The sequence below is a fragment of the Mirounga leonina genome, unplaced genomic scaffold, assembly GCF_011800145.1.
Source record: "Mirounga leonina isolate KUSES-001 unplaced genomic scaffold, KU_Mleo_1.0 Mir_174, whole genome shotgun sequence".
NCBI lineage: Eukaryota > Metazoa > Chordata > Mammalia > Carnivora > Phocidae > Mirounga > Mirounga leonina.
In genome coordinates this window covers 78,074,208-78,101,366 of record NW_023270451.1, presented here as the reverse complement: position 1 = coordinate 78,101,366, position 27,159 = coordinate 78,074,208, and the positions used below count along the sequence as shown (strand labels likewise).

Genomic DNA, 27,159 nt, shown 5'->3' with positions numbered 1-27,159 from the left:
AGCTCTGCAAACACTGGGGCAGACTCCTCAGAGAGTACCTTGAGGTACTCGAGAATGAGAGAGCTGTCCCGGATGGCCGTGGATGTGCATCTCCTGGAGATGGAAGTTAGCTAGACCTCATGACCCTTCAAGGTTCTTCTCCGTTCCGGGAGTTCAGGGTTGGGATCAAATCCCTCTTCCTGTTCACTAGGGCAAACCTGCATCTTCTCTGTTCATGTGGGTAGAGACCTCAGAGAGGAACAAAAGGATGTTTCTGTCGCTAAGGATGAGCTTCTCTGAGGACAGAATGACAGGAAGAGGTTTCTTGCCAGCCAGCTGGAAATTCAAGTCGTAGAATGAAGCCTGGAAACTTCCCTCAGAGTAAATTAGTGGTGGCCCCTCCATGTGATACTGCCTTCTTTTCCCTGAGTCCCTCTCCTCTAGGGATGGCCCTGGAGCTCGCAAGCAAACTCATTTTACAGTGTAGTTTCCTTGAAGGGCTCACTATCCTCTTGGAGTAATTTTGGTATTTTTACAGAGTAATGTTTGTTGCTACCAAAGGCAGAGCCATTGGGGTTCAAACAGGAGAGAGAAGAGGTTTCTCCATCTGAGAGTTCTCTGGACACATCGCTGGCAGAGCCTCTGGATCAAAACCGAGACTGGCTGGGTTCCGTAGTCAAGCAAGCAAGGGTCTGCGCTGGTCGCTCCGAGTCCGGAGCAAGACTGGGTAGCAGCTCGGAGCCCTCGCCGATTTCTCTCTCGCGGAGAGGACGTTCCTTGAGCGAAGTAGTTGGGGCCAGATACTGACACGTGCGTCAAGAGCGAGAATTTGACAGTGCCTTCACCCGGGGAAGGGGTTGGAACCCCTGGGTGTCCGTGGTGAGTTCGCCTGCACTCCCCTGACATGTTTTGGTCTGACATGACTCCTGTCGGTCCCTGCCTCTTCTCTCCGGCCGGCCCATTGCAGGGACACCGACTTGGACGAGACGGGAGTAGCTTGAAGCTAGCTCTCGTGAGTAGATTTGAGGTCTTTGGGGCCATAGTTTAGGATTTGGACTTGGGCTCCTGGGTTGTTGGTGACCGTTTCTTCCCTTTGGACCTTCTGCCTGGCTGTGTCTTTGGCCTAGCCATCCACGGATCCACGTCTGTGCCCGGGTTCCAGCCGGGCTAATACAGCAGAGAAATAACCTTCGAATGGATGGATCACACGTTTGATCTCAAGACTAGCTTTTTAGGGCTCATTGCTTTATTCAGAAGTATTTTCACTGTAGCTCCTTGATACGGGATTCAAGACTAAAGAAATTCACATGGACAGATGCAAATACATCCTGGTTAATCAAAATAGCATCTTTGATGTAAATATGTAAGTTTGGGCATTGAAATGTAAAGTGTACAACTAATACTCTTCGCTCCTCCCTGTGGGTTTAGCCATCATTTCAGTCAGATGTATTTTTACAAAAGAAGCTTCACCACCTCTTTCCTTGAAGAGCAGCCTTCTCTTGTCTCTGGGGAAGGAGCAGCCTTTCTGGCCTGGGTCAAGTAATGGTGACTTTCCGTGGTGTCTGAAGGCTCAAGGTTTTCGAAGTTGGGGGGGTGGGGTGTGTCTCAAGCAGGGGTAGGGGTGACAGGAAAGGTCGGATTCTCTCGGTGGACGTAGGCCCCCTTCCTCAGGACCCGAGGGGTCTGTTGGAAGATGACCGTCTTTAAGCACTTCTGCGCGCAGACACTTGTGTTTCTGGGGAATTGTAACTCCAGGTCACAAGTACTCGTGTAAAGGTCATAAGGTGAAAATGAGGTTCCGGTATTTTCCTTTGCATGGTGGGTAGGGCTCCGGGCTCCTTGCAGCTCTGCACTCTTCCAGGTGGCTGTGTGGCCTCTCCGTGCAGTCCCCTCACACTCGTGCAGGGGGATGGGCGCCGGGGGGAGTGTACAAGCGAGCCTGGGCTCAGCTGACCCCAAAACAGAACTTCTCCCCCACCCACCCCGTATCGCTTTTAAGGGAGAACCCAAGGACTCTGTCCTTCCCTTGCAGCTTCCCTCTGGGCCAGAAGTCCGGCGCCACACCCCCTGGCCGGCTGAGCAGCATGCCCGTTGGCTCTGTACTCCCCGTGGTCACTGTTCACCGTCCCCCGAGCGTCTCTTGCCTCGATGGTGATACGGAGCCTCTTGCTTCTGAGGTCACCTTTTGAAGACTTGCTCTGTACCCGACTCTGCTCCCGTCCCCCTGTCCTCCCCCGTGTGTCCGGTTAGCAGCCCACTCAGCATCATCTGCTGCCCCTCCGCTAAAAGGGGCACGGGGGTGTGGGGTACCTGGCAGGACTCCCCGCGGTGACAGCAGAAGCGGGAAGCCGCACGGACCTGCTTTTCTGTCATTGTTGAATGGTTTCCTTAAAAGCCTTCTGCTTTTGTTCAGAAGACATGATCGGCAGCCTTCTTTCCTGCCTCATAGGTCCGTAAGCTCTGGAGGGGCAGGGATTCTTACCACGGACTCCTGAAGCAGGGCTGGAAGCCGAGGGTGGAGGAGCTTGACTGATGATCGCCTTCTGCCCTCTCGACTGTTGAACCTCATCCCTCGCCCCCACTCCCACCCCAGCTGGCTTGGTCCTCCCGAGACCTTGAAGCCTGATCTAATGCCATGCTGTGAGCCATGAGCTCACCTGGAAACACTGCTGACCCGAGACATCTGGGCTGCTGTCGTTTCTGAATTGAGTCTGACAAAAGCCAGGTGGCAAGGTGCCTTATGGGGCCAGGAATCCAGGCTTAGGGTTTATTGGTGTCCAGCAAAATGTGACAGAGTCCTATTAAAGTGGGGTTTTTTTTTTTTCCAATTCTGCAGGCTTGGCAGATGGTAATATTCAGCCTTGGAGAAAATGTCCAGTTGTGCTCTGGCGTAGGATTCTCTCTCCAGAAGGAGTCAGAAACGGTAGGATTTATCTCCTACGAGAACCAGAAGTGTGGGCCAGACGATGGTTTAGCATTAACAATGGCTTTCATCAGGCACGAAGCTCTCCTCGGGCCTGGTGTAGATCTGTCCACGGCGCCACCTGGGGCCTCGTCCGGTCCTCAGTCAGGACAGCCATGAACGAGAAGGCACCTGCCCCCCCAACGACTGCCACCCAGCATGGCAGCTCTTCTTCCGTTTGGCCAGGGAACGGGTGCTGAATTCATTGATCATGATAGAAATCATTGAGCCCAGAATCTGCATCTAGAACTTACCTTGTGTTGTTGTTCCCCATGAACATCAGGATGGGAATTTTCAGGGTAGCGCAGACCATTCTAAATACCACCTGTGCCGACTCATTTGTCAGCATAACTACCTGGTATTTTCGCCAGAAGATAAAGGTAAAGATGAATCATAGCTGAGTCGTTGTTTTTCATTCCGGTGGCTATGAGGATGAACTTGCTATTTGTCTTGATATGCTGAAAGCCTTTCTAACACAATAAAAAGATGAGATTATTCAGCTTGAAGCTGAGGCCTGCAGGGAGCCTTCAGGAAAGGGCAGTCGTGAATTAAACTTCGGCGGGGCAGCAGCCCTCTGGATAGAGGCAGGGACCTCAGGGACCTTTTGTTTTCCTTTTTTTCTGAAACTGTATAGCCCAGGGAATGGATTGAGATGCTTTCTCCAAGTCCCTGGACAGATCAGACTTGCAGAGGTAAGGGGGCAGGAGGGTGCTGAATAAATCATAAGGCGATGGTCAGCTTGACCGTGAACTTTGTTTCGTTAGCCTATCAGTTCTGAAACAGGCAAGAAAGTCAACATGGGGACCAACGTGTCATGCAGGGGCTTTCACCTCCCTGTCCGGTTCCTCGCTAGCAGGCTCGGAATCTGTGAGGTCCGGCCCAAGGATCTTCCCAGCGCACCTCTCAGCAAGGCTCCTAGAGCCGGACGCTGCCCTCCGCTGGCCCGACCTGTCCCTTCTCATTTCAGGGAAACCCTTTTCTGATGCAGGTAGGGGAAGAGCAGGAGTCGAGGGCTCCTCTTACTCCTGAGTCGTGGATTTTTGGTATTCCATTCTAAGACTCATATACCTCTGTTCCCAGGAGCTGCTAGAGCCCCGAGTGTTGGGAGAAAGGCTGTGAATTAAGTTAATATTTTTCTTATAAGAAATGGGAGTCTATTTTTCTATCGATATTACTATGTGATGAATGGAGTGTGCAGATGTTGAAAGGGAAGGAGATTTCAAAACTATAAGCCTCAAAATGCGGAAGTTTTGTCATTTGGAAGCAACTGAGACCCCATAAAAGTTTTACTACTTGTTTGCGAGCGTGAATAAGGAGACGGTGCTGTGAAGTATTAACCACACTCTCTAGGAGATGAATGTGATGGTCCTGGGGAGGATGACGCAGTCCCTGACCTTAAGGAAAATTCTTTTACAAAGCATGTAAACGTGATAATGCTGACTAGTGAGCCTCTTACTGGAGCGGTGTGGTTTTAGAACCTGGCACTTTAATTCTTTTCTGGAGCCGGAATACAGGGGCAGTTGGATGAAACTGCACATTTAGAAAGGAAGTAAGAATTTTCTAGTGCTTATAAATGATGATGGGGAAATAAAGCCCTTTAGAGTTATCCTAGAAGCTCAGCATAACATGGGCTATTAGCGGTAACATAACCTAAATTCAGAAAATTTATTTACTTACCTCGGTAGAAGGATAGGTGTGAATTACTTACGTTGGTTGTAGAATTCGGGTTTAGACTAACGATACATTTACTCTGCTTTTTTGAGGACAGGTGGGGAACACGGGTAGGTTAGGGCCTTAGAAATTAGCCAGGGATGATCCAGAAAGTGAAAAATCCACACAGTGGTCACTGAGTTAGCTGGTTGCAAATGTATTTCATTGATGTTGGAGTGAAAACTTCCTTAGGCCAAATCAAGCGAAGATAAAAGGAGACAAAAATTTTGAAGGTGGCATCAGGAATAGTTTATATAGGGTGCCCACAAAGACCATCATTAGGAAGGGTATAGATTCTGTGCTTCTGAACAGACTAGGGGTGTAGAGGAAAGCAAAATTAACCCCCTATTTACCCAAGCTTGTTGGCTAAATTTTTTGTTACAGGTCCGGGACATAAACCTTTTCTGAAAAAGGAATAGTTGTAGCCTTGGAAAATGGTTTTTCTATTTTTTTCCCCCGTTAGGATCAGCATAGCCTCCCTTTCGCCTTAAGTGTCAACCCCCTATTTTGATTAATACCCCAGCATCAGAGTTAGAGCAATAAGAGACACTGAATCTATTTTTGTTTAAATTCTTTACCTCATAGTATGAAATTAGTAAGACAGTTGATGATTTTACCCTGAATACTGGTGCAGAGAGGTATGTTGTTCTGTTTCGAATGGTAAGAATTTTAATGGCCTAAAGAAAGCTGGGGTTAATCCTGAAGCTAGGAGTAAATGTTTACCTGATTTTGATCTGTGGTACCAGGAACATCCATGTATATCCTGTCTGTATATCTCTGAGCCAAGTTGTGGGCAGAGAGGTTGCTAGAACTATATTTACAGAATATGGTTTTTACCATTAAAAATTCACATTTTAACACGAGCATGTGTGTGGCTGTCCTTCCCTGGCCCGAGAGGTGGGGTCTGTGCAGGAAGGAGGGGTGGCCCGGGGTAGGAGCAGGACCGGAGCGCGGACCTCACAGTGACGACGGAGCCCCCCGCCCGGCGCGTCTGGTGCCTGTTCTCCGTAAACCACCTCCAGGTCCGGGGGAGCAGAGCCGGGCCTGACCACGCCGTCCAGGAGAGCCAGCTCTGCACGGATGCACGCGGCCACACGCTCAAGTTTTAAGGCAGCGCAGGGTAAATTCCTAAGGTCGCTGGCTCTTGTGTTCAAAGCCGGCTTCCCCCTTTCCGAGGTCCGTGACCGCCCGTCTGACGTCCCCTACTTCCTCAGGCTGGGGCAGAACGGAGGGAAACCCTTGCATGCGTAAAGAAAGTGCCAGCACGTCGTACCTACAGCTGTGGGCGCGGACCAGCCACGGCGCTCAGCACACGGCTTGTGGATAGAAAACAGCTGCTGGGCTTTCATTAGAAATCATCCTAGCTTTTGAGTAGAGCCTTGCAGAAGGTTTGTGCGTACAGGAGGTGGGGGGCCCTGGCTCTCCACATCTCTGCATCCGGGGCCGGGCTGACAAGGCACCCTCTGCGCTGCACTGTGGCTGTGTCCTTCCCGTGGACGCTGTGCAGCAGGACCGTGGCAAGAACAAGGCCGTGACCGGTAAGGAAACCGTTGTTCTCGCAGGAGCTAGCCTGAATCAAGAAAGCGAAATCCCCAGCAGGGATCACAGATTTCAAAAGGGATAAAAATAGTGATCTCTTAAATACCCTTCCCCGATCCTACATCCCATTATTTCACTGGGCGGATCAGAATCGCTAAACAGACGCCCCGGTAGCCAGCCGATCAAGGATGAAGCCAGCCAGCTTCTGTGCTGGTCCTTCACAATCAGAAAACCACGATGGTTCAGGACTCCCCTGGCTCCTGGAGAAACGTTCCCCCTCCCCCCTGTGGGCACTGTGGAGCAGCGCTCCTTCTGCAGGTTCGCACCCACCTGTTTTTGGGCGGTGAAGCACAGCTTGTAAGAATCAGAACCTCTGAAGAATCAGAACTGAACAGGTAAGCCTGGTGGTTTGTGATCTTTCTTCGTACGCTTTATAATCCTTCTAAGCATTGGTCTTCACTCTCCAAGGGATTCATGGGCAAGGTATACGCGTACGGTCCGAAAACTGATCTGCCTGGGGAATGAGCCTGTGGCCAAAGCCTGTGAGTTCTGCTTCCCATTTCCTCCCTTCACCCCCATCCTCCCTCCTCATCCATTCTGGGCATTGCCCTCTGGAGTATGGAAACCTCGGGGGCAACCAAACACAGGAAAATCCTGATAGTACTATTAAAAATCAATGATAATAAAGCCTGGCTTACAGATCCTTAGCAAATCAGGTACTTTCTAGTTCTCTGCTTTCAACAAACTAAAGGAAGATCTAATCAAGCTACTAAATTCAAAGAACTGTAGGACATTAGAATTCTCTCTTAATTTAGGTGCTTAGATGTACAAAAAAATGAAACAAGGACTATAAATGGTGTTGAGTCCTGTTTTAATCTTAGCTGTAAATAACGTTCTTGAACTCAAAGTGTTAGTTTTTAATTATCAAAAATTTGCAGTATTGTTTTCGTCAGTTGTATTGCAGTAATTATAACAGTTAATCCTGTACTGAGTTAACACTAAAAAATTATTTCCATGTATATTTTTTGTTGGCAAGAAAATAGGGCAAGTGATAAAATTTCAGGCCTGGAAATAGATTACATTACAATAGCATTCTTTGCTGAAAGCGGAATGGAAATACCAAAGAACCTATTAGTTTATGTTTGTAAATGGAGGATAAGTGTCAAATTGCTGTATATTTAAATTGCACCAAATATGTTTAAAAGAGTGATATAACAGTTTTATTTTAAAATAGTATTTACATGACACCAGGAAACACATACTTTGGCAACTCTTAAGTTGATATCTGGAAACTGAGGGGATACATGATCTTTCAAAATACTTTTAGGGGGTGCATGAGCATAATAGTGGGGGGTATGCTTTACAATGCTGAACAGGTGAGGTTGGGGGACCTCTTAGAATAGAAGCACCTGGGGGAGGGTGCCTGCTTTTTAAAAATGCAGATTCCTGGGCCCCAGCCTCTGAGTGACCAGGATTGGGGTGGGCCCCAAGCCCGTCAGTTTTCAACATGCACCCCCAGGTGGTTCTCATGCAAACCCATAGTTAAGCACTACTATAAAAAAATAATACAAACTAGCCATTTACAGTTTTTCAGCCTTGGCTGAAGAGGGAAACACCTCCCCTGTTTTTGGATTGAGGGAAGAACTGAAACAAGCTTAATTTGAATCTGAGCTCAGAAAGTAGCAGCACCCATGGAGAAGCCAAGAAAAAGGACAGCAGCGGCGGGGGGGAAGGCCCCGACGGTGGCTGCACGTGTGGGGATGACCGAGGTCGGGCCCTTTCCCAGCGGACGGGCGGCGGGGGGGGGGGGGGGGGGGGCCCCCCCCCCCCGGGCGGGGTCGCACCTGAGGCAAACCACCACGGAGGAGGGAGCAAGGCGCACAGCCAAGGCTGAGCATGCGCTAGCGGGAGGCTCGGAGGACGGCGGGGGGAGCACTGCGAGGGCAGGGTACTTGCCATGGAGGTGCCCTGGGGTCCTGTGACAACACTGCGGGGACAGGGGAGGCTTCAGTTCCCTTGTGGTCCCATCCGAGGCCTAAAGTGCAGCGTGGGGGCGGCCGGCTCCCCCGACGGCTCACGGGGCCACGCTGGGCAGCAGCTGTCCCCTCTTCCTGGGATCGCAGAAGAACTGCAGCTTCCTGGGGAGCAGCTTCACCTCCACGGGCATGGCCTCGTACTCCTCACTGTCGATGCTGAAGGAGCCCCCCGTTCCCTGTGGAGAAGAGGAGAGGGGGGTCTAGCACCTCTGCACCAGGAGCCGCTCACCACGGAGCACAGCATCCTCTCCGAGGATGGAGACGGGCACAGGGCTGCTTCTGGAAATCTCCCAATTCTGCTATCTGCTTTTTGTCTTGGGGGGTGGAGGGGGGCTTCTATCGCCTCCCAGAGTATTTTGGGACTTGAGAAACAAGGCCATAATTTAAAAATACTTACTAGGATACAGGGGTCCTGCCGTACCTTCCAGGAATTCGTTAACATACAATGTTCTAGGACCTTGTCGGCCCTCATCTTAGGAAAGCTGTGATGCCCACTGGATTATTTTCATGGTTCTTCTTGAGGACTTACTAGCTTTATCCCTCAAATACAGCAGCATTAATGTTACAGATTCTATAAAACCTTCCATAATTCATGCATTTAGTTCAACATTTGCTATGCTGAAACTACAGGGCCACCCACTCTGGGGGATAGCGTCTGTTTTACTACAGTCCTTTCTGAATACCGTAGGGTAACGGTCCGGAGTCTGCAGAGGCCATCTGTGGTAACTTTCTCCTGAGGCATGACTCCTAGAATAACTATAGAATTTAGATTATATTCCTAACGTTTTCCTCTCTTATATAGGTTATTCTAAGCTTGGCATTTTATACTACAGGAAAACTCAGTGCCATCCCAAAAACGGTTTCCAGATCCTGTGTTTAAAGAAAAAGTAGGATCCATGATGAGTATCTGCCAACTAGAGAATTCTGTGTCTTACAACACAGTAACCTCTGCACAATGTCCATTCAGAAAAATAAAGGCTCAGGAGATGTAAAGATCACATTATAGAACTGTGGCTTACAAATGCTAGAAGTCTTCAGGAGTCCCCTGCTCAGCCCCGGACTCAGAAGGGGATCCTCTCATCTCTTCAAGTATCCCTGAACATCACCCAGAGCCTGACCCAAGTGCTCAGCCCATACCAGGCGCCTAGACATGAGGGTCTGTTCACAGAAAGGAAGACGGACCAAGAATGAACCCGAAGCTGTGGGACGGGAGCCCCACTTACCTCAGGAAGCAGCAGAGTGCACTGGCTGGCCTGGAGACACTCGGTGCCGGCCACACGCAGCTTGGGGTCCCTCACCTTTCTGCTTCTGTCGGTGTAGGAAAAAGCACGTTTGGACACCAGGGCGGGCAACTGCATTCCAATCACGAGAGCACAGCCAGTTCTTTTGTTGAGCTTAAACGGATGGACTCATGCTATGCTGAACCTTGGGTTTTGTGAATAACTTTCCCACAATGATTCTTGCTCAGCAGTGTGATATATTCTAGATTGAGAAGGTTAACTTGCTGTAGAGAACTGTGTGTGAAGTTAAGACCGAGTGATTTTGTACCTAATTCATGGGCTATTAAAAATCCTTTTAAAAATTAGAATGAAAATTTTTTTAGGGAAAGTACTAAACTTGTGTTATTTGGTACTTGTGAGTCTATCATTACTTGAACGAGAAAACATTTTTTATTCTAAAGCAGACATTTCTTTTACATATTGCATATGAACAACCAGTTCTTTCTGATTTTCTATATTCATATTAACAGTCTGCTTAGCATACTACTGTCTTTACCTTGGAGTAAAACTATCAGCCTACACACACTCACTCCTCATGCACATGTATCCTTGGGAGCCAGTCGTGGTCAGTGGAAAGAGTAAAAGCTAATCCAAGTAAATTAGTCCATTCTTTAGCATTAAATGATAACGTTAATTCTTTAGTATATGAAGCTTCAGAGTTTTCTAGAGCAACCTCACAATGTTCTATTCCAGTACCCAGAGGAAACAGACATTACTTAATCTCACTTCCTGTAGAGACCAAAGGTAACCGTGTTCCTGCTGCTGAAGATGACAGCAGTGATGCAGAACATAATGACTCACCTACATTAAGCAACATAATTGGTTTTTCTTTCTATTTTTGGATGTCAGTATTATGAAGGAAATTTGAGTACAGCTGGCCCCGTGGGCCAGACTCTCAATTAAGACAGTGTGAGACTTCTGGCCACTCTCGAGAAAGGAAAGGCTTTCCCTTTCTTCCTTCTACTACAGATAGCAAGGAAATCAAAGGCTGCAGAATCAGCTATTCAGCATCTGAAGAATTTGTACCAAAGGCAAGATCAACGCAAACCAGTGAAAGACTTCTGCTGCCCGTGCGGTGCAGATGACAGAGTAGCCATGGAGACCGCGGGGCTACAGCAGAAATGTCTGCTCCCTACGTGGGCACAAGAGGGAGCTCTGAGACAAAGCACCAAACCACCTTGGCTGAGCAGATTACCAGTTGGCATGGCAACACGTGGGCTCCTAGGATGTGCTGAAGCTGGGTGGGGGGTTTAGAGCATTCTTAACCAATAAAACTCCAGCAGAGGTCGGGCTTAACAAATCAGACAGGACTGGAGGATATTTTCTAGTGGAAGAGGGAAAAGCCTGGAGATTGTGCGAAGTACTCCATACCTTTTCAGGTTTTCCATTACTGCCCTGCAAGTGGGGCAAGGTGGTCTGATGTGAGCAGTAACCGAAACAGTGAAGTGCTTCACCGCAAAAAACACTTTGCCACACATCCTCTCATTTGAGACTCAAAAACAATCCTGAGGTAGTTAGATGTGATTACAGTATTCCGTTCCATACACAGAGAAAAGGATCCAGAGACGTTAAAGGATCTGTCCAAGTCGTGAGGCCAGAACGTGGCGGAACCGAGATCTGTAGCCAGCAACTGTGACCCTGAAGCCAGAGTTCTGGACACTGGGCCAGGCACCCATGAATCCTTATTCTCACTGGAAAGGCAGCTTGCCCCCACACTCGGGTTTTTTCCAAAACGAACAGGAAAAGCCAAAGTAGGAGGAGAGGTACATTTTACGTGTCAACCCAAACACTTGAAAGAAAGAGGCTACACAGTCCCCAAACCACAGAAGTCCTCCATTGCTCTCTATCTTAGACTTCATGGGGATCCGGAATAGTACGTGCTAGAATATGAACTACTTAACCCGCATTTCCTACAAACCCCAGCCCACTTACCCTATAGTTATGAAGTCTCCTTTGCTGACAGTGTCCGGTTCAATGCAGATGTTCATAAAGTCTTCTTTGCTCTGCAAGGTCAAAAAGACTAACATTAATACTCTACATTTTGGCTAATGCAGCCTGTTGTCCTCCTTTAGCCTCAGAGGTTCATATTTTAAAGCTGTTTATTATACAGAGACCTTTACTTTTAGTAACTTAATCTTGAATATATTTCTTTCTTTTTTACATTAAGACCCTACTGAAGTATAATTTACATACCATAAAACTCATCACCTCATCACTGCTTGCTTGTTTGGTTGTTTTTTTTGTTTTTTTTTTTAAGATTTTACTTATTTGACAGAGACAGACATAGCGAGAGCAGGAACACAAGCACGGGGAGTGGGAGAGGGAGAAGCAGGCTTCCCGCAGAGCAGGGAGCCCGATGCGGGGCTCGATCCCAGGACCCTGGGATCATGACCTGAGCCGAAGGCAGACGCTTAATGACTGAGCCACCCAGGTGCCCCTGTTTGGTTGGTTTTTACTACCCAGATAAGCTAAACAAAAACTCAGGTTTGTCGGAACTCGGAGTAGGAGGTTTGCGAAGCCCCGACACTACTCGTCACAGCTGCTGTGGTCTCTGGGGCTCCCTCCCCGGGGGTCAAGTTCCAGCCCGTCTACCCCAGCCAGCCTCCATCCTCACTGTACATCAGCATCACACCACACCTGCCGGATCAGCTTCTTGGTATGCAGAGCCCAAGTATGTGCGGGTTTGTTGGTTGGTTTGGTTAAAGATTTATTTACTTGAGAGAGAGAGTGAGCGCAAGTGAGGAGAGGGGCAGGGGAAGAGAATCTTCAAGCAGAGTCCCTGCTGAGCACAGAGCCTGACTCGGGGGGCTCGATCTCACAACCCACGAGATCAAGACCTGAGCTGAAACCACGAGTCAGACGCTTAACAGACGGAGTCACCCAGGTGCCCCCCAAGTATGTGTCTTCAAATGTTCTACGTGCAGTTTTGATATGCAACCCGAGTTGAAGAGCAGCAATCCATTTCTGCCATAGTAGATTTTAAAAACTTCTCATTACCGTCCACCAAAAGCTCTAGAAGACCTGAGCTACAAGGAAGTGGCTGTAAAACCAGACCGGGTCCCTGGAGCACTGCCCCCCGTTTACTACCAGTTAGTGGCTAACAGTACAAACCTGGCTCTCTGTAAATCAGAACCAATACTTCTGTGACTGCTTCATACAGGTACTGTTTCTTTTTGGACAGGTTCAAAAGTCTGTAGCCCCAGGATAATCCATGAGCTGCTGAGAGCGGACAGCCTTTGCCAAAGAGTAAAGAGCACTACCAAAACGCAGCTCGCTCTCTCAGCCTGGAATTACAGAACATACGGGGGATGACTTGGCTCTAAGTTCACCTTTTATGCAGCAACTTACTGAGTGTCAACTACCACAAACTCTTCCAGGTGCTTGGGTTACATCAGTGAACTAAAAAACCGAGTATTTCTGCTTACAAAGAATTTATCTTCTACTGGGAAGAGTGGAGGGAATAAACAAAAATAAATATATAAAATAAAATAAAATCTAACCATGAGTTATAGAATATATTCGAAGCAGGTTAGAATGTATTAGTACAAAAACAGTAAATTATATAGAGAGAGAAATGGTAAATTACGAAATATATTAGAAAATAAGTATATTAGAAGTATATGAGAGTTCATCAGAAAAATGAGAGAAAAGAATACAGAAACATCAGATGGTGTGGGTGGTAGGGGTGACTTTTTTTTTTTTTTTTAAGATTTTATTTATTTGTCAGAGAGACAGCACAAGCAGGGGGAGTGGCAGGTTCCCGCTGAGCAAGGAGCCCGGTGTGGGACTTGATTCCAGGACTCTGCTTAACCGACTGAGCCACCGAGGCATCCCACAATGAAACCTCTCTGTCTACATCAGAAGTCCGACAACGACGCCTGCTATCACTACGTCTACTGAACACTGTAGTGAGGTCCTGGCCAAGGTAGTAAGGTGAGAGAAAAGATCAGAAGGCTAAGTATTTGAAAGGAAAAACAAAACTTGCACTATTTGCAGCTGATATGATTGAATCTATACAAAATCCAAAGGAATCCATAAAATAAACTTAGTAAGAATTTAGTTATAAGGTTGCTGATTCAGTATAAAAAGAGTCAATTACATGTCCATCTAAATCAAATATTCAAAAACGAAATTTTAAGGATATATCTACAGTAGCATCAAAAATTAAGATAACCAGGAATATATCCAGCAAAAGGCAAAATATTAGCTCTATGAAACCTCACTAAAAGGCATTCCCAGCCTAATGAAGAGCCAGGCCATGTTCACGTAACAGAAGAGTCAATATTAGAGAAGTATCATTTGTCCTCAAATTGATCTACAAGTTCAGTGTAATCCCGTGATCAATATAACAGATTTTTATATGGAACTTAATAAAAGAAACCTTTTAAGGGATTTATAGAGGCCAAAGAGCCAAAAGTAGTCAAGAAACTCTCTAAGAAGAAAAACATAGAGGGACTTACTATAAAACAATGATAATCAAAAGTGTAGTAGCAACAGGTTTAGACGAACAAAGCAACTGAAGAGAGAACCTACAAACACGCCCGTGTACCCCTGCTCTCTCAGCATAAGAGGGACTTACTGCAGATGGGGGAGGGGGAGGAAGAGTATGTTCAGTAAACGGTGCTTGGACAACTGGCTTTCTATGGGCAAAGATTATAAGCCTTACCTTACCTCCATCATTCGCAAAACTCAATTATAGGTGAAAGTGTTTCTCTTTAAAGTAAAAATAGAATCATGTGATGTGTATCACAGCAGCCTGGTTTTTCTTTTTTTTTCTTTTTTTTTTTTTATTTATTTATCTGAGAGAGAATGGGAGACAGAGAGCATGAGAGGGGGAGGATCAGAGGGAGAAGCAGACTCCCCACTGAGCAGGGAGTCCGATGCGGGACTCGATCCCGGGACTCCAGGATCATGACCTGAGCCGAAGGCAGTTGCTTAACCAACTGAGCCACCCAGGCGCCCCTGGTTTTTCATTTAACAATATATGATGAATATCTTTCCGTGTCAGTAAACAGAGAACATCTTAAATAAATGTACCAGAATGGATTTAATCAGTCCCCTGGTTTATTTGTTTCACATATTTTGCTATTATAAATACAGCGAACAGAGCTGTACAAGAGATCCTAATTTCCACACATTGCACACCCCTTAAAGCCTCTTTGACTCTGAATGTACTTTTTTAAATGATAAATGAGTTTGGAGCTATCACATGGCAGCTTCATTGTCTTTGAATATTTTCTTGCATTTGCTTTTATTTTTACGAAGAGGTGTGGAAACAGAAAATGAATGTACTGCCCCTTGTGATGAGCGGCACAGAATCTTACACTCTCATAATTGGCACTGAGATCAAAAGCACTCGGCACTCTGCATGTGGCTAATCTGGGGCCACAATCACACCCTCAACCGAACTCCATCCATTCATTGGTATTCCGTCATCAGAGAAAAGAACAATGTAAAAAGAACAAGAACAAAACACTAGAAATACCTATTATCAGAGATGGGGTATAAAAGCAATGTATAATTAGAAATTTCCTCTTTCTTTTTGAAATTCCTCTGGAATATAATCTATTTTTTTCAACCTTAATACATTTTCACCAGTGTTTGCAGAATTCCATCATGTAAGAAATAAGGGAATGGCTACACTATGTATGTGTATGCATCTGATTATTCCTGTAGGAGAAATTCCTAGAAATAGAAGCATACCCTGGGCCCTATTGAGTCTGTTTGAGATGCTTCAGAGAGACCAGCAAGACACCATCAAGAAAGGGTGTTCTGATTTACAGTTCCAGCAGAAATGCATTAGCACCCATTTCCCACCCACACTAACACGGCACACCCTAGCATGCCTAATTTAGGACATTTCGTTGTTATTTTCATTTGCATTTCTTTGATGTGAGCACTTTTTCTGTTTCCTGACCTATTACATGCATATAAAAGTATGTAAAATTCTCAGGGCAGTGGCTGGCAGGTAGTACATATTCAGCAAATAGAAGCTATTTTTCCATGTTTATTTCCTTTGTGAATTTCTATTCTTGTCCTGCCTGTTACTTATAGGAGTCCTCTATTTCTTAAGAGTCTGTTGTAAGGAAAGCTATTAACTCCTGCTGTATCATTCTTTTTCCCAATCTGTCCTTAAAAATTTTGTTTATAGTTTCTTTAATCGTAAGTAGACAAATGCATCAATACGATTTTTGCCTTAGACACCATGCTTAGAAAGGCCTGGTCCTCCCCTGAGTTTATATTGATAATCACCTCGATTTCACTCTAGTGCTTCATGATTTTCCTAATTTAACTCTTCAACCCAACTAGAACTTAGAAGGTGAAGGGAGCTGTGTTACCCACATGTTATACAATGGACAGATGTTACTTTTCTAATTAGAAAACAACTCACTACCAATGTCAGAGTCGAACTCCGGGCTGCATGCGTACGTTCATCACCACGTTCAAGTCTACATGCAGTTTCCAGACGGACCAGGTCAACTGTGCACAGACGACCTGGATGGGTCCACAGGACAGGGTAACTTTTCTATTCACATTCTTGCTCATGCAGACTACTCAGGTTTTTTCTACAGCAGGGATCAGAAAACTCTAGACGGCCAGGGAGTCGGTATTTGGGGATTTGGGGCCAGAGAGCCTGTGGCGACGACTCGACTCTGCCATCAGGACGTGAAATCAGCCACAGACAGCACGTATATGGATGAATGTGGCTGTTCCAAATAAAACTTTTCTTATGGATATTGAAACCTGGATTTCGTATTCTTTCTGCGTATCACAAAAAATTCTTTTGATCTTCTCACAACCATTTGAAAATGTAACATCAATTCTTAGTTTGTGTGCCACCTAAACAAAAATAGGTGGCAGACCAGTTTGTCAATCTCTGCTTTTATTTCGACATTTTTTTGGTGTCTTGTCAATAGGAGCACCATCCAGAACTTTCTGCACTGACAGAAACGTTCTGTATCTGCGCTTTCCAGTACGGCAGCTACTCACCACATACGGCCTACGGGCACTTGAAATGAATGCTCAATTTTATTTAATTCAAACAGCCACGGGTCTAGCAGCCACCACACTGGACCATGCCTGTCAGCAGGGCAGACTCTATGTATATGTGTATATATATTTTTTTCTCCTGGGGGCCTAAATCCATATACTTAATATAGTCACAAAAATAATGGGTATTCACTCAAGTAAAAGTTCCACAATTTTTTATTCCTGAGACAAAAGGGAGCAGGCAAACTTTTCATTTCTAAAGGCCTTCTGCCCTCAGTTCTCAGAAAGCCTGGTTGCTACCACGCAGTGCCCGCCCAGCCTGAAGCTACTGCCTCGCTCCGCTGTTCTTCCTTAAACACCACACCACACCCTCTTTTCCCTGATCCTTTCCTCTCTCCCCCAAAAGGGTGAAAAGAAAAATACCCAATTAGCGGAAGAGCATGTAGTCCCACAGCAAAGGCTTGGCTAGTAAAAGGGCACGCTCACCGTCAGGTCAGGCTGACTGTTCCGCGTCGTGATGGACAGTTCGATGGTGGACAGCTGCACTTCCTTCCAGACCTCGGGGCTCGCCTCTTGGGAGAGGGCTGTGGGGGGGATTAGATTCAGGTCAGTGTCTCCCGCTAACATTTCATCACTCCCGCACCAACGGCAAGCTGCTGGCGCTCAGCTTGGCCCGGACCCAGGCCTGCCCGCGGACTCGCCACCTCAGTTTTATTTATTTCATAGTTTCTTACACCCAGGACGAAGAGCCAGGCTCAAAATGCAGTCTCTATACCCGAAACATCCCTACCAGAGCAGCCACAGAAGCATAAAAGTCAGTCATGGTCTGTCACCAAGGACGCATGCATGGGACAGCGCAGGTTTGGGTCCTGCTGTGGCACAGGGGCCCTTGAAAGGCTTCTCCTGCACCGGGCAAGCGGCTCCCGCTGACGTGGGGGCCGCTTTAGGCAGCCCTGCACCGGCCAGGCCTCTGCAGCCAGCATGCGGCTCACCGTCCTGCGGCTGTGCCCAGTATGACGCGAGCCTGCGTAATATTCTCCGGTACAAAGACGGCCGCGGAGGGGTCTCGTCTGCTGCCCTGGGAGGTCTCTCCGTAGGTCCCGTGTACGAGATAGACGCGTGATGTGTCTGAGGCCACTCCTTTCAACGTGAAGAGAGAAAACTTGTCAGGCACACCCAAGGCCAAACCCCGGGAGGAGCTCTGCAGAGGTCAGGGAGCGACCCATGCCTGCCAGAAGGCGAGTCAGTAATCTCACTGACTGGCATGAGCTCTACTCTGGAGCTTGGAATCCTCAAGCTTTCTTTTCCTACTGAAGGCCGATCTTGACAACCATGAACTCAGACTCTAGGTTGTCTTTTACTTCCTGACACCCCAGTCCAGGCTCATCAGTGTCCACAGGAATAGTTAAAACACCCCCCTAGTCACTCAGCCCCTGATGTCCTAAGCCCCCAGCCACCCATTTCCATGGCCACATCCTGGTCCTTCCTGTTACCCAGAAGTATTCCATCCTAGAAATCTAAAACCTTGATATCCTACTCTCTAACCACGTCCCATATTCTTCTGTTTTGTTTTTTTTTGACTGATTCTTTTGTGCCCAGTATGTCTCTCAGGGTGACCCACTCCCCTGTTCTCAGGCTTCCATGTGGTAAATTACAAAGGAATAACAATTCTGGCTCTTCTCTCTCTCTCTCTCTCTCTCTCTCTCCCCCCCCACCGCCATGAAAGTGGCTGTCCTGGGGACTCACTGCTTCCTCATGCAGTCGGCTTCCTATGGCAGTGTCTGCCCTGAAGGAGATGTTTTAAGGGGATGAATTCAATTTGGAATATTTGGAAATCTGATTGTGACCGCATTATCTAAGCTGTGTCCTTTACTCCTGCTGACATTTATAAAGCTGGTATTTTGATCTCCATCTGCCTGGTTCCTGCATTTGCTTTCATAACTTGGTTCAAACTCAGGAAGAGAGAGGTGTTGTTTTTTTTGGCCCCTGAAGATCCAACCCCACACCAAATTTCCAATCCCATTGAGAATTCCAGTCCCTGACTAAACCATTTTCCCTCAGTGCCTAATTAACAGCTGATAACTTTAAGTCACTCTTTTCCCATCACTGCTGGTCCTGCTGTGTCTTTGGTGTTACATCATATGTGCCCCGAAAAGCCCCTATTCTGGATCAATCCTGTCACTAGGTTTCTGTACTTGCACATCGTGGCTCCATGTTAGTAGAGGGGCAATCCGGGTAAGTACACCTGTGCCAACTTCAAATTCTTGGTCTCGGGTCCTCAATGCCACTCAATAATCCTTCCACACCTCCCTATTTTCATCTCTCTTCAAAATCCCATCACTACCACCCACTTCATTTTCAACAGATCACCTTGCTTCTCACACTTCAGTGAGACCATCTCACTTCAGTGAGAACATCAGTGAGAACTGCCTGACGCTCTATAAATTTGTTTGTACCTGGACCTCTGCTCTAGTTCTCTCCTTCTCAAGGAAAAAGGCATCCCTTCCTCTGTCCAAGGCTGACCGGGCACCGTGGGCCCCGCGCCCTCCGACCTGCACGTGGGTTTTGCTGACTTAGCCTGGCTCTGTGTCTCCTTGTCTCTCACCTCTTCCCTTTCTTCTTGTCTTTTGTTTCAGGGTAGAAAGACACGGCTCTCTCTCCAATCAATAAAAACAACACTCCGCTGGCCCCATATTTCTCACTAGCTTTTGCCTTTTCTATCTCCTTCCCTTCAAAGTGAGGCCTCTTGAAGGAGCGGCCCAGCCCTGCTGTCTGTGCATCTTTATCTCCCTTTATCCCCTAACTCTCGTTGATGGGGCTCAGCCCTCCACTTAAGAGCTGAGCAAACCTTCAGAGGCTGCCGAGGTCAGCGGGCACTTTCCCGTCCTGATTCCGACTCTGTGCTGCCCCTTCTTGACGCTCTGGCGCCCACTGGCTAGAGTGTCTCTCTCAGGGGGACTCACGGGGCCCTCCCCTTCCCCTCTGGGCTTCATGGGCGGCTCTGCGGTGCTTCCCATGCTTCCATTCTTCGGGGCTATCCCTGGCCTGTCTGCGCCATATGCCAAACGGAAAATTTCATCTTCACACAGGTGATCCTACTCTAATATTGTCAGCGTTCAGGGAAAACTCTAGTTAGCAAACTAGTCCGGACCTCATCACTTCTCACCTGGCTTACTTGAACCATCTTCTATCTGGTACTCTTGTCTTAACCATCCACATGCAGTCACTTGTCTACACTGGTGACAAATAACTTTTCTAAAACGCAGATCCGCTCATGTCTCTCCCATGCTTAAGACTCAGTAACTCCCCAGCGCTTTCATGGTGAAAGTCAGCCGCAGCATCCCAACCTGCCACGTCCTCCCCTCCCCTCCAACCCTCCCTTCCTGCCCTTTTGTTGCCCACCCCCCCCGCCAGCCGGCCATGGCCACGTGACATCACGACCACTTCACATGTCCCGGCTCCTCCACCTGGAATGCCCTTTATCTAGTCCTGTGTAGACTCAAACTTGAGTACAAGTGTTCCCTGCCCTGGGAAGGTTGCTGCCCCTGAGCCAGATATGAATGCCCCTGCCCCCCAACCTGCTCCCACCTTATCTTTCCATACGCTCTCCCAGAACTTGCCAGACCCCTGATTTACTGGTCCCTCACACTCCCCAAACGTGCATCCTCCTTGAGGGCAGGAAACCTGCCTTACTTGAATTTGTATTCCAAGCAGATAGCAGGACTGGCCACACTAGATATTTAATAACTGCTGAAGAAATGCTGGAAAGAGGTTACATTCTCCCTGACTTGACAACTTAAATACGCAGCTACTCTACTGTCCCTAACTGCACCCCCACTCCACCACTTTTACTCCCTTAAGCAAGAGTAACAATGCATTTTACTAAAACGGTCTGCCTTCAGTGTAGAAAGGCATTGCCCTCCAAGTTCATGTTCATAATCATGTTAATCAGCTACCTCCAGTACTTAAGGGTTTTTTTACATTTCTTTAACACAACAAGAATTTATTTAGAAGGTGAAGGGACCTGTTTTCCAAATGTTATGTAATGGACATACATCATTTTTATAATTAGAAAAACACTTGATGCTCTGAATATTAACATTAGAACCAATATTTTCACTACAAACTTCATAAGCCAATTTTCAGATTGACCTGCCAACTTCTGAATACACTGCTTTGATTTGCATAAAAGCTGAACACGGGATGTTATCCACAGGTAAGGATGACTTTGCTATTAGCTTTTCATCAATACACACTGTCCAGCTTTTCTCTATGCCAACATCTTTCAGTGGACAGGCTATCATAGCAGTGCCCGATGGAATGTTCTCTGACGTTGGAAATAGTCTCTATTTGTACGGTCTAAGACCGTAACCACTACCCATATTTTGCTAGCAGTTTGAAACCTACTCTATTATACACAAGTCTGTTCAATTACATACTTTCGGACGCAAATCTTCAATTCATTTCCAGATACTAATGTAGATACCCTTACAAATAATGGATAAGATATAGGTCATTCTGCTCCAGGTTTGTCTGGCAAGAGTGAGTGAATAAGTAAGCAAAGGGAAGTGGAATATCAAAGAGAAATTAAGTATGAGTTTGGTAAGGGAGGGAATGAGCTGGTAGATGAGGAGTGATGGCTTATCCAACAGGAATGCTTCCTGCATTCATATCTAAGTAAATATCCCCCATTTGGAACATGTCAGATGTATCTGTAGCAGGGAATTTTTAAAAATCCAAATCCACACATCATAGAGTAACAACAAAATAACACGGGAAATTTCTACACTGGAAATTGCATTTACCTTAAGAGTGCTGAAGAAGTGAGCTGCTTTGGTTTTTAGAGGCCCGAGATACCAGTACCTGAGAAAGATCAAGACAAAAATCTGATTAGAATATTAAGAGAACTGTCAACATGATAGACACCATTCACGAAGGACAGTACGTTAAAACTGCACCTCTACTGTGGATACTCTTCACAATCACCTCTAGTGTGAGGGATGTACTATGAATTACTCTCTACTCACAGCTCTGGAGGCCTGGGGATTGTGCTTTCGCACAAAAAAGCAGGACAGTTTTTAATCTGCATTTCAATGTCGTGTCAAATAGGGCGTAATTAGTTACATGGTGCATAGATCTTTGCAATTTACAAGAAATACATAATCAGCGTCTCCCTGACTCTCTCAATTCACAGGTATCACCGTAATATACACTTTCAACCACAGAATGTAGCAGAGTCTACATTCAAAAGAGCAATGAGTGGAGGATGATGAAGCCACAATGAGATGCAGATGCTGGGTGGTCTGGTGTGTGCCTCACATGCTAAATGACTGGATCCTGGTACACCATGTTCTCTCTCTCTCTCTCACACACACACACATACACACACACGCTAAATGACTGGATCCTGTACACCATGTTCTCTCTCTCTCTCTCTCTCTCTCTCACACACACACACACACACACAATTAAAATCTGTAAATCAGCCTAACTTCACATTACTCGTGTTACGCAGCTTCAAAATGGGAAATGCTAAATCTGGGAATGAAGAGGGCCTACCGCATACTGCTAAATACATAAAAGCTAGTGTAGAGAGAAAGATGCCTACCAGGAATTAGAAAAGTGACATAAAATGGATTCCTCTCTTAAAATTTATCTGTCTCCTACCAGCTCATCTTAAGTGCTCCCTATTTGATTCTGTTCAATATGCATTTATTTAGCATTTACTATGTATATGAAGGAAACAGAAGTAAGAGTATAAAATTCCTGCCTTAGAAGGCTTATAACTTGAGAAAATAAAGCCCAAAAAAGTAACAGAAAACAATAAATGACCATATATATATATATATATATATATATATGTGATATATATATATCGGTGTCAACTGATCACTATTTATTGGTGAGGAGAGTCAAGAAGGGAAAAGAAATCACTAAGGACTGGAAATCATCAGGACAACCAGGCCTGCATGATGAATGGCACAAGAGCAAAGTAAGGGCGTGGGATTTAAAAACATGGTTTGGATTTAGATCCATGAAAGAGGGAAAGAAGTCATTCTAGGCAAGAGGAATAGCAAAGGCACAGGAAACACTGAGAACAGTATCCACATTAAAGACTTAAAAGTAACGATACATAACTATGAAATTAGGGTTGATGACGGATCAAGTTGGGCCTTGAATGCCAGAATAAGGGGATTAGATAGAATCCAAAGAGCAATGTGGAGTCATCCTAATTATTATTCAGGTTCATACTGTGATGCTACAAATGAGCACCTTGATCATCTGGTTTTTTCTAAGCTTACATAATAATCTGTTTCATTTCCCAGCTGGCCAGAGAGACGCTGTCCGTAGTTGCACTCATCTCTACCAATGGCACAGCATCGACACTATGCTTGTAGCCTGATGGCCAGACAGCAAATCATTTCTTGCATCCTACTGTTTCTTCCACGGCACACAGAGGGGCTCCGTGGAAGCTCCCAGTTGAGCTGTTAGATAATCACCACCAAAATTTTAAAATTCATTGTTCAAAAATCAGTCAAAATAGGGGCAAGTGTGTGAGATACTCCTAAAGGGGCTGCCCTATGCTAGCGCTCAGTTGTTGATTAACACACTTCAGGAAGCAATTTGATCTCACCAGACTTTTTCAGGGAAAACAAAGCAATTACTCTTGGTGAGTTGCTCGTATTCAAGATCACAGATAAAACATAAGGGGATTTGTTGGGTCCCCCGAGTGACTCAGTCAGTTAAGTATCTGCCTTCGGCTCAGGTCATGATCCCAGCATCCTGGGATCAAGTCCCGCTGTGGGCTCCCTGCTGAGCAGGGAGTCTGCTTCTCCCTCTGCCCCCACCTCCCGCCCCACTTGTATGCTCTCTCTCTCAAATAAATCTTTTTTTTTTTTAAGATTTTATTTATTTATTTGACAGAGAGAGACACAGCGAGAGAGGGAACACAAGCAGGGGGAGTGGGAGAGGGAGAAGCAGGCTTCCTGTTGAGCAGGGAGCCCAATGCGGGGCTCGATCCCAGAACCCTGGAATCATGACTTGAGCCAGAGGCAGTCACTTAATGACTGAGCCACCCAGGCGCCCCGAATAAATAAAATCTTTAAAAAAAAAATAAATACCATAAGGTGGATTTGTGGAATCAAGGTAATCATGGCCAACTTACACATAAAAACAATGTTGAAATGCTCAACAGTGCAGTGTATAATACAATACAGCACATCTCTCTTTGGCATTCCACTCTCGAGAACCTCATTAGCAGGAATAACAAAGTGAGACAATTAAGAGAAATTTCCATAAAAAAAGTGTGGCAGGAAAGCCTATGAGGGGAAAGAGACATCTTTTGCTGTGAGATCAATCATGATTCACTTAAACTATACTAAAACTATAAGCCTGATGTTAAAAAAAAAAGGTAAAGAAAAAGCACTACCCACCAGATATGGAGTCAGTCCCCCCTCAGGAAGCCTGCGCCTGCACCACCCTCCACTGGGAACAGAACACAACTCAGCTGCTTTCCAAGCCAACAGTTTCATCCGGCACCATGAACTCTCAGGAAAGAGAGTTCATTCCCATGGAAGCCAGTCATGGCCCTCTCCTCACTGCCGAGACAGGCCTGTTTCTTCAGCTCACAACACAGCCAGGCGTCCACCTTTCTTCCTTCTGAGAGAGGCAGCCTGTGGTCTCTCGATCCACCAGGCTTTCGACAAGAACACCTCTCAGGGCCAGTCTTCCAGGGCTGGAAAGGCTCCACAAGGCTGGGGCCCCCGCAGGGCCAGCCCAACAGGCTGCAGGATGCCAGGCAACCCCAGTCTGGAGTGAGCCTGGCCTGTGCTCAAACACGATGTCCAGGGACAGAGATGCGGTCTCCGCCGCTTTACTACCAAGCTAGTGTGGAGGAAACGGGAACCTTCCCCAACCTTTCTGTGTGTCAGATCTAAACCTCTGCCTCTATTATTCATAAGAAATTCAACCTCCAGGCCCATCAAATTTCTTCTTAGATGATCACTGTATATTGAAACCTCAAAGACAGGAGCAGAAAAAGATTTTTTAAAAAATCATCCCACATCAGTACAGTGATCCTTTACTTGCTAACTTTGACGCCAGCATCTCTGAAGGATCCCCATCGAAGGCCAGTCACTGCAAACACGGGCTGTTCCTTTTCACCCTGGAAGTTAAATACATTCATTTTAAATCAAAGATTACAGTAACTTGGAACACTCTACAGGTAAGTACCCAGCAAATGTTCATGGCCTACTTGTCCTCAAACCAAATTCTATAAAGGATATTCAAAATCTCAGAAATTAACTGAGTACTCAGTAAAAAGACTTGAGTAAACCAAACTGTAAATGAAATTAATTTTTCTATAGTAGGCCTCATGAATCTGCTGGCCAGGGAAAATATTACCATACTTCAGACTATAAATTCCCAAGTACATAACTAGGCTGGCTCTTCGACCAATCAGTGGTTGGGTCGGCCAGAATTTCTCCTCTCTCAGAGACCTGTCCAAGGCAAAGCTAATTTAAGCCTGCATTCTCTTTAGAGGTCCAAGCGCTCTCAAGTAAGAGGAGAATCCTGGGACTCTAGAATGTTCACCTGAATATCTAAAACTACAGCCAGGCATCTCTCATAACAAGTCAGAATAAAAAGTGATTTGGATTTAGTCCAGTGCTTTATGGCAAAATATTGCATATTACAATCAGTGAGTTTAGCAATATATAGAAAACATACACAACAGAGCCACTGTCTTTAAGAGTTCATAATGGACCTTCCATAAAGTATAAATTATATATATCTCAAGATTGTAAATACAGCCAAAGCCCAAGACTCTGCCCCCATCCTAAACAAAGCTGTCACATGCTAGACACACAACTCCCCAGAACTTGGTAACTGGGGGCAGAACTGGTTCAATTTCTACGCCATTAGTACAACCAGTATCAGCAGAAATGGGGACCTGGAGGAGAACCCTCGACACTGTCAACTGCTGGTCTAGAGAAAGTATGTGAAGGCTTTCCCTCCATCCCACTTCGATCCCAGTACACTGAAACCAAGTGAGGGATTTCTAGGAGAATCACACACTCATAGGGGCAGCTTATAAGTAAAGACATTGGGCTCTTGTCCCAGTTCAAGCAGTAGACGTGTTTTCTGCCCTCTGCAGCAGCTTAAGCAAGGAAAAGGGAACTCAGGTGAGAGCCGGTGGAGCACAGAGGTGATGGTGAGGCACCTCGGCCCAGCACAGCAAGGATAGGTTAGTCTCCTGGGTGCCAAGTGGATGTGGAATATAGGCAGGGCTTGGAGTCATCCTGATGATAGAAAGCTAATCATTTTTTTCATGGAATTATCACTAGCGAATACATATCCTGTATTAGGGCCTGGTGATACCAAAAGTATCTGCCCTCAAAGAGCTCCGGGTGCAACGGGGGGTTTGCAGACACGCAAAATGACAACACAATGCAGTAGGTTCACATGATAGAGACAGGCATCGAGGATTATGAAAACACAGAGCAGGTATGACTGTATGCGGTGTGCGGGGAGCAATTTCCCCGATGGCCGGGGAAATACAACATCAAATGACACCCACACTAAATTTTAAAGAATAAGGTGCCTACATTGAGGGAGGCTGGGGAGAAGCACGGAGAGACAGAAAAGAGAGAAGAAGGGGTGCTTTAGCCTCAGGGCAGAAGCAGCACTGGGTGAGTCTGCAGTATCTACAGTATTTCTCCCAAATGTTCCAGAGGGGCTAGTAAGCGTCACAACAAATAAAAACAGTAATGATGGTAGAGGATTCAATGGTCCAAGGAGTTGAGAAATATCAAAATTCCCTGGTTTGAAACAAGGTATGTTTACCGCAGTTCATCTTAGAATCTTTAATGTTAATATACATTATAAACTTCCAAAAGGAGAAATACACACAGTTTCCCTGACCTGTTAACTGTGCAACCCCTCTCTGGCAGGCAGTTTGCATAACTAATATTCCTTGGGAAAGGCTGATCTAAAGCATGCAGGGTCACACGAAGTCCTGCTTTGAGTACTCAAGACTTCCCAACTGGTACACTAAGAATATTTTCTCTTTCTTCATTGTGATTTTAGGAATATTCTGTTAAGATTGGCTGCAAAACCCTGTAACCTCAAGGTGTCACTGCTTTGGGGTGCTATCCTAGCAAGGGGTGGGACTCCGGACAATAGGAAATGAGTGTGGAAAGATCTAGAGAAGCCTAGCTATCAGCCAGATGGGCACAGAGCCCTCAGGATTCAGGAGAGGCCTAGGGGTCAGTAATGGAGAGACTGGTCCCTGTTGGGGTACACAAGAAAAATGAACAAGGGCAGGTGGACAGAGTAGAAGCCAATAGACAAAATACCACCCGATGAAGGCCTGGGTGATAAGAGTACCAGTTGGACAGGTCAGTAAACAAAAACAGATACAGAAAGACAGGCACACAGCCAGATTTTAACAGCAAAGGAGATATGCTGTCCCAAGTCACAGACACCCTAGAAAGAGAAAATGGCCTAATGGTTTCCTAAAAAATAAGTAAATACATAACAACTCTGAGATCTGGTTAGAATAAAAGCATAAGGGACAGTGAAAAGAAAACAATTCTAGTCAACTAGATAGGTACCTAATCTAGGAATTTAAGGAATTCTAGATGAAGAGACAGAAACAAATAGA

At 46.1% G+C, this 27,159-nt stretch overlaps 1 protein-coding gene across 3 annotated transcripts in view; it reads right to left on the bottom strand.

The window, feature by feature from the left end:
* Window positions 1-8,024: 8,024 nt before the first annotated feature.
* Window positions 8,025-27,159, bottom strand: part of AGK (acylglycerol kinase) — an 81,197-nt gene continuing 62,062 nt past the window's right edge. For 2 of the 3 annotated variants that reach the window (XM_035021250.1, XM_035021251.1), the window contains exons 10-16: window positions 24,581-24,660; window positions 21,302-21,359; window positions 17,489-17,636; window positions 16,983-17,080; window positions 11,439-11,509; window positions 9,450-9,534; window positions 8,025-8,402 (exon numbers count right to left, since the gene is read on the bottom strand). In XM_035021250.1, coding sequence (XP_034877141.1) covers window positions 8,265-8,402; window positions 9,450-9,534; window positions 11,439-11,509; window positions 16,983-17,080; window positions 17,489-17,636; window positions 21,302-21,359; window positions 24,581-24,660 — 678 coding nt within the window. In that variant the 3' untranslated portion in view covers window positions 8,025-8,264. Of the gene's footprint in view, window positions 8,403-9,449; window positions 9,535-11,438; window positions 11,510-12,617; window positions 12,791-16,982; window positions 17,081-17,488; window positions 17,637-21,301; window positions 21,360-24,580; window positions 24,661-27,159 lie in introns of those variants that run through there. The other variant, XM_035021252.1, reaches the window with a different exon arrangement.